The 12,806-nt window shown below is 55.0% G+C and overlaps 1 protein-coding gene across 25 annotated transcripts in view; it reads left to right on the forward strand.

The window, feature by feature from the left end:
- Window positions 1–12,806, forward strand: part of TNS1 (tensin 1) — a 218,380-nt gene that overhangs the window by 130,118 nt on the left and 75,456 nt on the right. For all 25 annotated transcript variants that reach the window (XM_046643901.1, XM_046643903.1, XM_046643902.1 and 22 more), the window contains 10 exons: window positions 1,160–1,210; window positions 2,318–2,440; window positions 2,869–2,933; window positions 4,433–4,516; window positions 7,306–7,418; window positions 7,822–7,882; window positions 8,107–8,182; window positions 8,779–8,908; window positions 10,590–10,655; window positions 11,795–11,911. In XM_046643901.1, the coding sequence (XP_046499857.1) occupies window positions 1,160–1,210; window positions 2,318–2,440; window positions 2,869–2,933; window positions 4,433–4,516; window positions 7,306–7,418; window positions 7,822–7,882; window positions 8,107–8,182; window positions 8,779–8,908; window positions 10,590–10,655; window positions 11,795–11,911 (886 nt within the window). The remainder of the gene's footprint in view (window positions 1–1,159; window positions 1,211–2,317; window positions 2,441–2,868; window positions 2,934–4,432; window positions 4,517–7,305; window positions 7,419–7,821; window positions 7,883–8,106; window positions 8,183–8,778; window positions 8,909–10,589; window positions 10,656–11,794; window positions 11,912–12,806) is intronic.

Consider the following 12,806-nt stretch of genomic DNA (forward strand, 5'->3'; position numbering starts at 1 on the left):
GTCCTCGCCTCTTCTTGTAAGGCCCACCCTAAATCCAGGATGACCTCATCTCGAGATCCTTAACTACTTACGTCAGCAAAGGCCCTGTTTCCAAATAAGGTCACGTTCTGGAGTTCCAGGTGGACGTGGGTTTTCGTGGGACGCTATTCAACCCACCACAGAGGCCCGTCTGTCAGCTGGGCTGGGCCTTGCTCAGCGCCTGGCTTTAACCCTCAGTGAGTCCTGGGTTCGAATGCTGGCTCTGCTCTTACTGACCGTCTGATCTTGGCCACTTAGACTCACCGAGCTTTAGAGACCCCATCTGTAAAATGGGTCTAATAACACTATCTCCCTCTTCTGATTGTTGCGAGAGTTAAGCCAGCTGTTAGATGTGAAGCCTTAGCACGGGGCTGGCAGTTTGGGGACACTTGAGTGGTAGCCGTTGTTAACCTAATAAAGGGTGTTCCTTTACGGGGTCCAAGAGTGGCCTAGAAGCCGTCTGAGATCTCCTTGATGTCAGGAGTCCAGGAGTCCAGGATTCTGAGCTCTGGCGCCCTCCTTCCATCCTGCCTGTGCTGGCTGTGCAGCCCGCTTTCTCCACGGGCGACAGCACCGTGGTCTTGGCGTGTCCCCGGTGGTGAGGAGGAGATGGGAGCTCTGCCTGCCTCCTCTGGAGGTGGAGACAGGAGTCCCAGAGATTGGCAGATTCCCACGGCATGTGGGTTGTTGTTGGGGGGCACCTGCTGGGAGAGGGGTGTCAGGGGCCTGAGAGGGCCCGCCCAGGACCTTTGACCCTCCGGTGGAGGGTGTGTGACCGCATAGCCGTTGCGTCTCCATGGGGTGAGGTCCTAAAGGTGACGCATGAAGTGGAAACCGGAGCTGGCCGAGAACTTCTCATTGAACACCATCGATTCGCATTCAGTATGGGGAGCTGCCCACCCCGGGGTGGCACGTGGGGCCCGAGACAGGTTCCGTCCCCTTCTGGTCCTCAGTTCTGGATGTCTGTTGGCTCATGGAGGGGGCCGTGGCTGAGTGTCTGTGAACCTCTCTCTCCTGGGAGCCTGCACTTGAGTCCCGCTGGTCAGCGAGCGTCTGCAGAGCTTCAGTGTGCTCACGTAGGGAAAACGTCACAGGGGAGGGAGCGAACCTTCTCACCATCTCTTCCTTTTTCTCCTTCTAGCTTTTCAACCTCTCTGAGCGGAGACCTGACATCGCCAAGCTCCATGCCAAGGTGAGCCGCTGCCTGTTGTGGGGGCCTCCTTGCCTCGACCGAAGGATGGCCGGACCCCCTCTCCTCGAGGTTCCCATGTTAGAATCTTGGGGGGATGTGCTGTGACAGTTTGAAAAGCCTATTCAAAGCCATTTTCTATTTGGAAAATGGAAAACAATCTACTTATTGTTTCCAGAATACAAATTACAGAAAGCAAAGCTCCATACAGTGACCACCTCCCAGGTCTGCCCCCTGGGGCACCTGTAGCATCTCTCGGGGGAGCCTGGAGCTGTGAGGGTTTAGTTTTATTGAAAAGTATTCTGAGCTGAAACTGGCTGGGACGCACCGATGTGGACGTTCTTGCTTCAGCTTTCACTCGCTTGCCCAGTGGGCTGTGTGCTTTGCGTGGACATCTACTCTGGCTTCTGGATTCTGGTGCCTGTTGTTGTGTGACCCTGGGCAGGTGACAGGCTTCTCTGGGCCTCAGTTTGCCCCCTTGAAAGTGGACAGGCTGGGTGAGATGTGCTGTCTGGGCCCTTCCAAGCAGAAGTTCTCTTTTAAGGTTCTGTAGGTTTAGAAATGTTTTCAGGACCCTGAGGACTGCTGTTCAGATCTGTCCTCTGTCCCCTTCAGGCTTCTCTTGGCTGGCCTGAAAAATCGGTGGTTTGTGTGTCCAGGGCCTGAAAAAACCTCGACCAGCAGGGAGCCTTTCTCCTTCCTTCTTTCGCCTGAGCCAGGCCTCAGGCCTCAGGGCCGTCTGTGGGTGGAGCCTGGGGCAATGATGGGGGCCCTGCTTGTCTGAGGTCAGAGTCATGTGGAAGGACCTTGGGATCCTCGGCTCCAAGCCTCTGTTTTACACACATGAGAGGAAACTGAGGCTGGGAGAGGGGCTGTGCCTGGCCTGAGGCCCCACAGTGAGTCAGTGTCAGAGCAGAGACTCAGCCCAGGGTCTCTGGTCCCAGGCCAGGCTCCCTTGCCCTGAATTCCCCTGCCTCCTGGCTGGGCTGATGGGCGGGGCAGGACCCCAGGCCCGGCTGCCCTGGAGCTGGCACACAGGTATGTGTTGCCTGCTGCCCTGGTTGACTCGCCAGGGCTCCTGCCCCTTCTCACTCACGGCTTGGGCCACAGGTCCTGGACTTTGGCTGGCCTGACCTCCACACCCCAGCCCTGGAGAAGATCTGCAGTGTCTGCAAGGCCATGGACACCTGGCTCAACGCAGACCCCCACAATGTCGTCGTTTTACACAACAAGGTCGGCAGGGGGCCTGCATGGGGTGTGTGTGTGTGTGTGTGCACGTGCATGCACCCCCATGCATGAGTGTATCCTTGGATGGCCTATGTACCTGCCTGTCTCGTTGGATTGTGTGCGTGTGTAAGTCTGCTGTGTGTATTCTCCTTTCTAGGGCATAATAGATTCTGTCCCAGGGGATGCCCTCAGGAAATGGGGGGTACCAGCTTGTGGGGCCCTCAAATCTAGTGGATGGTCAGCTGGGTTTCTTCTCCCTGAGAATCAGCTGCCACCCGCTTCCCTCCCCTGCCCCCCTCCCCACTCCTGTTCTTCCTTGGGACCACAACCCCCTCTCCAGCCCTTGCCCCCTTTCCTCCAGGGCTTCTGCGTGGGCTCTGGGGCAGGAGGCCGGCCTTAGAAGTAAAGGCTTTTGTGTTTCCGGGCTCTTTCAGGGAAACCGGGGCAGGATAGGTGTTGTCATCGCGGCTTACATGCACTACAGCAACATTTCTGCCAGGTAAGAGGCCCCTCAGCCCCTGTTCTCTGAATATTGACAGTGGGACCCCCCTCCCCCTCCACCCAGGCCTCTCCCTTCCTTGGGGTGGGAGGTGAAGACAGGGATGCGAGGTGCTGAAGACGAGGTGGAGGACCCGGTAGAAGGGAGAAGGTGCCTGCCCAGAGCTCTGAGGCAGGAGCCTGTGGACGAAGGGCAGCAGCGAGGAGACTCCATCCCTCCGTCGGGGCACCTGGACGGTGTCAGTCATGGACACCCCATCCAGCCAGCTTCTTGGGGCCACTTTCCCTCCCAAACTGTCTTGTGTTTCCCTGGGTGAGCAGGGAGGGAGTCAGAAAGAAATCTTGGATCAGATCTGGGTCTGACAGAACCATCTAGAAGCTATCTTGTCTGTGCCCATGCCTCTGGCCAGCAGGGCCCTCTTCCCACTTAGGTGTTTGGAGCAAGAATAGGAAACACCCAGTGGATGCACCCCATTCTGATCCCATCTTGCAGAGAAGCAGAGGGCTTCATCCATTCGTTTGTTGCTTCATTCGACAGTGGTTATGGAACAGCCACTGTGTGTGGGTGCTGGCAAGGCAGCTATGGGCAAAGCCCGGCCACTGCCCTCACGGATTTTAAAAAAGTAAACAAGGACCTCAGTAACAGCGGGCACTAAGTCCTGTGAAAGAAGGAAGATGAGAGGTGGTCAGTGGAGGCCTCTCGAGGAGATGATGTTTGCGTAGAGAGCGGAACTGAGTAGAGGGCAGGTGGAAAGGGCTGAGTCATGTAAAGTCTGGGAGGGGAACCTTCCAGGCAGAGAGAAGAGGAAGAACAAAGGTTTGCAGTGGGGTGCGAGGGGCTGGCCTGTTTGGAGGTGAGTGAGTTGGGGGATGAGGAGCAGGAAGTGAGGCAGATCGCGGGGCCTCGTAGGCCGTGTTGAGGATGCTGGAGTTGATTCTAAGAGTGATGGGACGTCTTTGGAGAGTCGAGAACGGAGGAGGCGGGTGGTCTGTCTCTCCAGTGCTCTTTGAGGATGGGTAGAATGTTCTGTGGAGGGCTTGCCGGTAGGACGCTGGTTTGATGACTTTAAGAAACCTAACTCAGCCCCATCTTTGCTTCACGGTGAGCACTTCCTGTGCACCTGCTATGTGTCAGCACGGGCCGAGCTCCTTTTAGATGTTATCTCATGACCACCATAACAACCTGCAGGAAGGCGCGATTATTGCCTCGTTTGACCGGAAAGGAAAATCAGGTTGAGAAAGATTATGTAACCGGCCTCACGGCACAGGTCTGAGAAGTGAGTGGGAGACTGGAGATGGGCTCCCAGGCCGGCTGGCTTCAGGCCCCGTGCTGAGCGCGGCAGCACACAGCATGGAGGGATGTGGGGGCACTCTTTTCCTGAAAGTTTCTCGGCACAGGGTGGCTGGAGGGTTCTGCAGGTCTTGGGGGGCAGGGATGGAGGAACAAGGGGCTCCTGGATGTGGCAGTTGGCTCCTCTGACCACCTGTCTCTCTTCACAGTGCCAACCAGGCCCTGGACCGGTTTGCAATGAAGCGGTTCTACGAGGATAAGATTGTGCCCATTGGCCAGCCATCCCAGAGAAGGTGATGAGCTATCATCTGATGCTCCAGGGCATGCCCATCCTACAGATGGAAAGCCCGAGCCTAGGAGGGGACGCAACATGGCCAGGGTCTCCAGCGGGTAGTGACAGAGCTAGAATGTGTCTGAGAGCCTATAACTTGGGCCATGCAGTGTCCTCATGCTGTGCTGCCCACTGTCCCGACGGCTGCCCCAGATTCTGCTCTGGAGTAACGTGCTGTTTCGTGGTGTCTGATCCACAGCACAGGTAGTGGCAGCGCCAGGTGCACCTGGGGGAGGCTGGGGGAGTGCGAGTCAGATGGTGGGATCCTGGGCCCAGAGCGGAGAACCGGAGAGTGGGGCTGGGCCCAGCTCCTGTGTGTGTGTGTGGCCAGAGCTGTGGAGCCACCATGCCTGCCTATGATGTGTCCCCCTGCTCTGCACCCTGGGATCATGGCACTGAGTCTCAGACAAGGTCTTGCAGGGACCTTCTAGTGGATGATACCCAAGGACACAGCCATCAAGGTCATTCACATGCAAGAAGTCTTTTGGAGGAAAAAACTCAACAGAACGTGGTAGGCTAGAGTGAGGGGGGCGTGAGGGGCTGATTCCAACGGCCTGACCTTCTGAGATGGTGACATGAGGTGAGGGCTGAGAGGGAAGATCTGGGGTAAAGGGTCCAGGCAGAGGGAATAGCAAGTATGCAGGCTGGAGGCCGAAACATCCAGTGGGTTGGCTTTCCCAGGCCCTGGAGCCCTGCCTGGCCAAGCAGGACCCGCTAGCTGCAGGTCCTGGGGCTTCCCAGACTCTCCATACTGGGGGTCCTCGACTCACACTCTGTCACCCCCTCCTTGCTTGCCTTGCTAGAAGTGTGCTGGCACCCCTTGGGGCTGTTTCCACCATTGTAGCAGGAAACCCAAGCAGAAGTGAGTCCTCAGGTAACCCAGTGCCTTACAGTTGGCACAAAACAACTGGCAGCCAGCCTCGGGGTCAGTGATCAGAAATGGGGTGTCTTTATGTGCAGAAAATTCTGGCTGGGCCACCAGACGCAGCAGCTGTGGATCAGTGAGAGTTTTCCCAGGGGAGAGGTCTCAGGGAGGAAAGAACCATCACCCCAACACCCTCTCAGTGCCCAGCTTGCCACAGGTGGCTGGTGGCCTTGGTCATGGGACTGGCCCTTGACCTTGACCTGCTGGAGGAGTGTGACGCTACAATGGCACAGTGTGGCTTGGAGAGGGTGGACAGAGCAGGCTCATCTCTGAGTTGGAAACCTGGATGACGGGGGCACTGTCAGCTCTCAGGAAGGGTTACTCGGGGACTCCACAGTGCTCATGGATGCAGTGGGAGTGTGCGTGTGTTCACACGGTCTGTGTTGGCCTCGCCCCTCATGTCTGCAGCCGCATCTGCCTGCAGGTGGTCATTCTGTTGGTGCCCAGATGTGGACGTGTGACTGTGGGTTTGCTGCCAGCTCACTGCCGCGTGCCCGCCTTCTTGTCAGTGGCTCTTTCAGGGAATGGAGCGGTTGGCGGAGTCGAGGGCAGGGAGGGAGGGGCTTTGCCCGCGGCTCCCCCATTCATTGTCACCCCACCCCCGGACTCATTGTCCCCAGCACACAGACACATCCTGTTGGCATGATCAGAAGATCTGATAGGAACTCGCCATTCCAGGTTTCCGGTTTGAGTAATGGGGCTGGGGGTGGGCAGGGCCTGAATGGGAGCTGGCACTGCCCATCAGATTATCTTTATGGGGAGTCCGAGGTGGCCCCACCCCGGCCCAGGGACAGAGGCCCACAGGCCTGGAGGCAGGCCGAGGAGCTGAGAGAGAGGAGGGGCCACTGTCATGGTCCTGTGGGTTTTGGTCTCCCCTACCTCAAAGAGCCCAGTAGGCTCCCTGGGTCTCAGGGTGCATTCTGATTGGTCCAGCTGACCCAGCGTGGCATCCTCTGCCAATAAAGGAGGAAGTGCCGACCGACTGACGGCAGAAGGATGCTTCTCCTTCTGGCAGATGCTGGGGCTCAGACTTCTTCCCTTCTCCCCACCCATTCCCAGCTTTGTGTGTTCTTGCTGTGTGTCTTTAGAAGGCCAGTGACTGTTTCTGGACCAAGTTTTCCATCTTTTCTGGAGGAGTGGAGATGCGTTACTCCTTGCCTTCTTCCAATCGTTGTTAAAAGAGATCTTTGTTAAAAGAATTGGAGGCTGTTGACCCCAGGGATAGACATGCTTAATGGAAGTTAGATATCCTCAAATACCAAATGAAACGATATAGAGGAACTTTATACACTTCAGCGTGATGTAAAAAAAGTCAAGGGCTGTACTTATTAAGCTCTTACTGTTTATTGGCCTGTTGTGTGGCTAGTGGGTCTGTTGGGGCGCAGCAGGGGCGTAAAATTGGTTTGGGCTTGGTATAAGGGTGCCAAGCTGTTTGGTGGTCGATCAGCCTGCCTTGTGTACTGATGAGGATGCCTGCCAGGAATGTGTGGGAGGAAGTTTTGTCCAACAGGAGATTCCCGGGCTGGGAGTGAAGCAGGAATGAGATGCTCATGTTGACCACCAGGGGGCGCTGGAGAACCCCGAGTGGGAGGTTTGGCTTGACCCAGCTCCAGGTGTAGTGGGACCTGCTGGCCCTCCCTACCTAGGGCTCCAGGCAGCAAGGGAGGACTGTGCTGGGGCTGCGACATTGGCCGCCAGGAGGCCTGGGGGTTGATAGTGAGGGGCTACACTACATTACCTAGGGCAATGTCTGGGGGAAAAGAGAACGGGATGGCTCTGCTCCAGTGCAGGCCCCCTGGCTGAAGCCGCCCCTCCCCCTGCTCCAGGTACGTGCATTACTTCAGCGGCCTGCTCTCTGGCTCCATCAAAATGAACAACAAGCCCTTGTTTCTGCACCACGTGATCATGCACGGCATCCCCAACTTCGAGTCTAAAGGAGGTACCTGCTGGGCTTTCCTCCCTGCCGTGGCTTCCATCTCCCTCTCCTAAGAGGCAGCCTTGGGTGGTAGAAATGTGGGCTTGGATTGGAGTTTCCACTGCACCACTTCCTGAGCTTTCTTTGAGTCCGTCTATTCCTGTGCAAAATGCGTTTCGTGCTTTCGGTGCCTGCCGGCACCAGATGTTGGATGTGACAGTGTTTTTGTAAGCTTAAAATGCCTTTCAAATGAAAAGCTAGTATTTCTTCCTCTTTCTTTCCATTTCTCCTTCCTCACTTCCTCTTTCTTCCTTTCCTCCTTCCTCTTCCTGCCTCTCCTCCTCCTCGTCCTTCCTGACTCTCTCCTCTCCCCCTTCCTCCTTGCCCTGTTCCTCCTGTCTTAACTAACACCACCCCTCCCTTACAGGGTGTCGGCCGTTTCTCCGCATCTACCAGGCCATGCAGCCCGTTTACACATCTGGCATCTAGTAGGTATTCCTCGGGAGTGAGAGGCCAGGGATGCCGGAGGCTGAGGCCCAGGACCAGGGGCAGAGAGTGGGTGGGTGCTGTCTAGAACCTCGTCCAGGAGAGGGCTGAGGGATGGAGTCGGTGAGCTTTCCCAGTCGCCCTGTGGCAGAGGAGCAGCAGGGGGAAAGTGCGCCGCCCGCCCCCTCAGCCGTCCTGTCTCCCTCTGCCCGCCTGTCTCCCATAGCAACGTCCAAGGAGACAGCCAGACCAGCATCTGCATCACCATCGAGCCTGGGCTGCTCTTGAAGGGAGACATCTTGGTGAGCACCCCCTCTGTCTCGAGCCCCCGCTTCCCAGGTTGTCTGTGCTCTCTTCTCTCCTCCTGCTTGCCTCCTGCCTCTCCAGACAAGACCGTCATTCCTGGTGGGCCACCAGCCCTGGGGTCATAGGCTCTCAGGGCTCCTGCAAGGCCTTCCAGCCTCAGACAGGCCTTGTCTGTTCCCCTGCCTCGAAGTTGGACATCCCTTCCCAGGGGCTTGTTTCTTGTTCTGGAGCCATCTCCTGGGAAATATGTCAGTATGAGCTCTTGCCTCCTGGCTTCCTGTTGGTGACCAGGACTCCCTCAGCCCTGACCACAGCCGTTCCTCCTGCGATTTCAGTCCACTCCTGCTTTCTCCTTTCCACCCTGTATACAGTGCCTACTTGGGGGGCAGCTTTGTCCCCTAAGAGCAAGACTGACCTTCAACTCTCTGCTCTTCTAGAAGTTTCTTCAGAGAGCTCTGAGATGCTATTTGGTGTTGGTGACCTCTCCCTCACTGGGTTGGAGTGAGCCTCAGGGCCCCTGTTGTGGAGGCTCCCTGGGACCTGATTTCCCATCCCCTGGTCCCTGATGGGCTCTACTCTCTTCCCCCCTCAGCTGAAGTGCTACCACAAGAAGTTCCGGAGCCCAGCCCGAGACGTCATCTTCCGTGTGCAGTTCCACACCTGCGCCATCCATGACCTGGGGGTTGTCTTCGGGAAGGAGGACCTTGATGATGCCTTCAAAGGTGGGCTCATTGAGTGGAGAGGCAGACCTAGCAAGGAATAATTAGGCCACAGGGTAGAAGAGCAATAATAGAGGGGCTGTGGCAGCAGTGGAGAGGGAAGCGTTATCTGAGGGAAGGGGAGGTGGCCAGAGAGGTATCTCCCTCTGCTTCTTTCCTCTATCCATTTGAGGTTTTATGGGTATCACATTCAGGGCCAGGACATAACCACATCCATCCATCCACTCATCTACCCATCCATCCACCCACCAATCCACATCCATTCATCCATCCATCTATCCATCTACCTATTCATCCACCCACCCATCCAGATCCGTCCATCCATTCCCCTATCCATCCATCCGTTCACCTGTCCATCCATCCATCCACCTACCTATCCATCCACCCACTTATTCAGCTACGTACCTATCCAAGTCCATTCATTCATCCATCTGTCCCTCCGTCTGTCCATCCATCCTTCCATCCGTTCATCCATCCATTCTCCCATCCATCCATCCATCTACCTATCCACCCATCCACTCATTCACTCATTCACCTACCCACCCATCCAAATCCATCCATCCATCCATCCATACGTCTACCCACCCATTCAACAATCCATACATCCATTCATCCACCCATCTGTCCACCAAGCGTCACTTATGTGTCTGTATGTGCTAGGCATGTGCTAGACGCTGGGGGTACAAAGAGGAAGAAGTAAGGCCCTACCCTCAGGGAGCTCTCAGTCTCACAGGAGAAAGAGACGTACAAACATGAGACTATGAAGTGATGCCTGCAGTAATGGAGACACACACAGGCTTGATGGGCACCCCAGGGAGTGGACACCAGCCCTCCTGTGGCTTCTCTTCCTACAAGCGGTGGATGGTGGTCTGCATCTGGACTGGGCTCAGGCAGAGAGCAGAGAGTGGGGCCGGGGCTGGGAGGAGGGGCCTGAGCCCCACAGCACAGTCTGGCTCGCCCCGAAGAAGAATGTTTCTATGATGAGCTTTCCCTGCACTGGCGCCGGGGGGCGGGGAGGGGGGCGTTGGGTGTGTGGGGGGGGGCAGAAGCAGAAGATGCTGGTACAGTTACAGAACAGAATGTTAATGTTATCAGTCTTAACAAGGACAAATAAAGGAATAGCTGACCAAATGAAGGTGGCGTTGGTGAGAGGCGGCAGGGACGGGCAGGGCACAAATTTCCTCCTCTTACGTGGGGTGGGGGGGCGTCAGGAGACACCTTTGAAAACGGACAGATCAAGAATAGAGGCTTAACTCTAGTATTGAAAGTTTCAAAGGTAATCAGTAGAATAAATGATGATGATGATAATGATAATACTAGATTTAAGAAGAAGGGGGTGGCAGTAGGAGTGAGCCAAAGTATTCATCTTCCTAGTCGTGAATCAATGGAGATTACTTCAAATTGGTGTATTTAGAAATAGTGGCGTAAAAATCATGGGTATTGTTTAGATTTTTTGAGGTAACTGTTGGTAGAACAAGAACTGGAAATGGTTAGAAATGGTTACCTCAGGCAAGTAGAAGTGGTGCTAAAGGGAGGCAGGACTTATTTCATCGTGTATATATGTCTAATTATGTTGTCAAGCGTGTATACATGTATTACTGTAATCTTTTCTAGAAGAAAACTTTTTAGGGAGTCCTTTTTGGGAATTAATTGCCCAGTTTTGTCTTTCCTTCTCCTTTTTCAGATGATCGATTTCCAGAATATGGCAAAGTGGAATTTGTCTTTTCTTATGGACCAGAGAAAATTCAAGGTATCAGCTAAGTTAGAGTTCATTCTTCCACCTCCTTCCCTCCATCCTGACCTGTCCCCATCCCACCCCCCACGCTCTCCCACTGATCTGCTCTACCATTATCAAGTTACCTGTGACTGACAGGCAGACCAGCAGTGAAGGATCTGGGTATCATAGTGGACCCCCAGCTAAACATGAACCAGTGACTTAATCTCTGGAGAATAAAAATAAAAAAGCAGACCAGGAGGCGCTGGGTTGGATAAACTGTTCTGGACCGATTAGGTCATCTTATTATATTCAGAGACTGAGGACCATGATGGATGGAGGGAGTGGCTGAGGGGACACTCAGAGATGCTGGATGGACGATAAGCGTTCATGAGAACTGAGATGAGAACTTGAAGATGAGAAGGCCAATTTAATAATAGTCTTTAAGCCTTTAGAGTGGTTATATGTGGAGACCAGTTGTTCTCCATCTTTTTTGAGAACAGAAAGGGAGGAGATGAAGTTAGGTTACAGAGAGAGGGACTCTGGGTAGATTAGAGAGGACTGCCAGGCAGGAGGGTAACTCGCCCCAGAAGGACTGACTGGCAGCTTGTGCGTCTTCATCCTGGGCTTTCTCCAATGTGTCGGAGAGTCTGCCGCCCCCTCAGATTTCTGCTTGGAGCAGAGAGCATCTTGGGTGGGGGCGGGAGGATGGCTGGGATGAGCATGTGTCCTGTCCATTTCAGGGCTGTGATTTGCTTGCTGTCCTTGACCCCATGCCACCCATCACAAGCCTCTCCTACACTCCTGCTCACTCCAGGGGCAGACCCTCTGGTCTTTGGACACTGCGCTAGGGGCCCCTGGGACGTACGAGAAAGAGGCAGACACCCAGTTGGGGGCCCCCCAGCTTTCTCCTAGGGGTATCTTTATTCCTCAGTGCTCCTGACCTGATTTACCCCTACGACCTGGTATGAGCCTTTTCAAGAATGCAAGAAACCAGACCCCTGGATTCTCCATCCAACTTAAGCCACTGGTCCCACCCTGCCATGGTCAAGAAACTGAGAAGTCCCTTGGGGAGCATCTGTGGAGAGCTTGTTGACTTCCTCTGTTTTTCCAGCTGGCTGATCTCTTTTTTTCTTTCTCTCCACTGTCCCGCTGCCCTTTCCCGTTCCTTTTAGGCATGGAACACCTGGAGAACGGGCCGAGTGTGTCCGTGGACTATAACACCTCCGACCCTCTCATCCGCTGGGATTCATATGACAACTTCAATGGCCCTCGGGATGATGGCATGGAGGGTAGGTGGAACCGCTGGCTTCCAGCCCCTCTCCATACCGCACAGCCCCTGCTCACATGTCCTCGGCTCTCTTGGTTGGCTGCGACACTATACTAGTTCCAAGAGGAGGGAGAGGACAAGTCCAGGGCATCCGGAGAGCTCACAGTTCAGTGGGGGAAGATAAGACACAACATGAATGTGTTAAATAATGAACTCAGAGCCAGAGAATGCAGCCAAGCAGCCACACGAGGGTGTGCGCCATTGGTGCTGAACAGGCCCCACGGACAGGGAGGGCTCTGAGATTGGTGGCGGAGGGATTCTTGAGAGCTGGAGAGGTCTGGGAGGGCTCCTTGGAGGAGGTGGCACTTCACATACCTGCCAGTGCTGCAAACAGAATTGGTTAGATTTCTGTTAAACCTGCTGCTGCGTTTCTCCAGCCTTGCCGCCTGAGTTCTCTGGGGTCAGAGCGCTAGGAATGTAGACACAGCATCTAGGGCCCACAAACTTTCATCACTGGCCAACAAAAACGTTTGAGAGCTGGAAACAAACTGATAGGCTCCAAAGTTTGAAAAGAAAACTGCAGAATGGAAATTAATCCATGTTGAATTTAGCTACAAAACCTAACATTATGTCAGGTGGTCTGCTGCGACTCAGTTCAACTCTCGAGAGTTATGGATGGATTATATTTATTTACGTGCTTCATTGGAATATGTGTGGTGGGGCGCAGGGCAGGGCCTCCGAGAGGGAGCCTCCCGGGAGTCCAGGAACTCTCGAGACGCCCTGTGTGGGGTTTGGCCACAGGCTTATCTCCCTGCTTTGGTCCTGGGTACGGCATGTGGGAGCAGGGGGGACCTCAGGACCATCGGCCCATCCCCATTAGTTGGGGTGATGGACCCCCTCAAAGGAGGGGGCTCCTG

Source organism: Equus quagga, chromosome 17 (genome assembly GCF_021613505.1).
Source record: "Equus quagga isolate Etosha38 chromosome 17, UCLA_HA_Equagga_1.0, whole genome shotgun sequence".
In the NCBI taxonomy this organism is placed as follows: domain Eukaryota; kingdom Metazoa; phylum Chordata; class Mammalia; order Perissodactyla; family Equidae; genus Equus; species Equus quagga.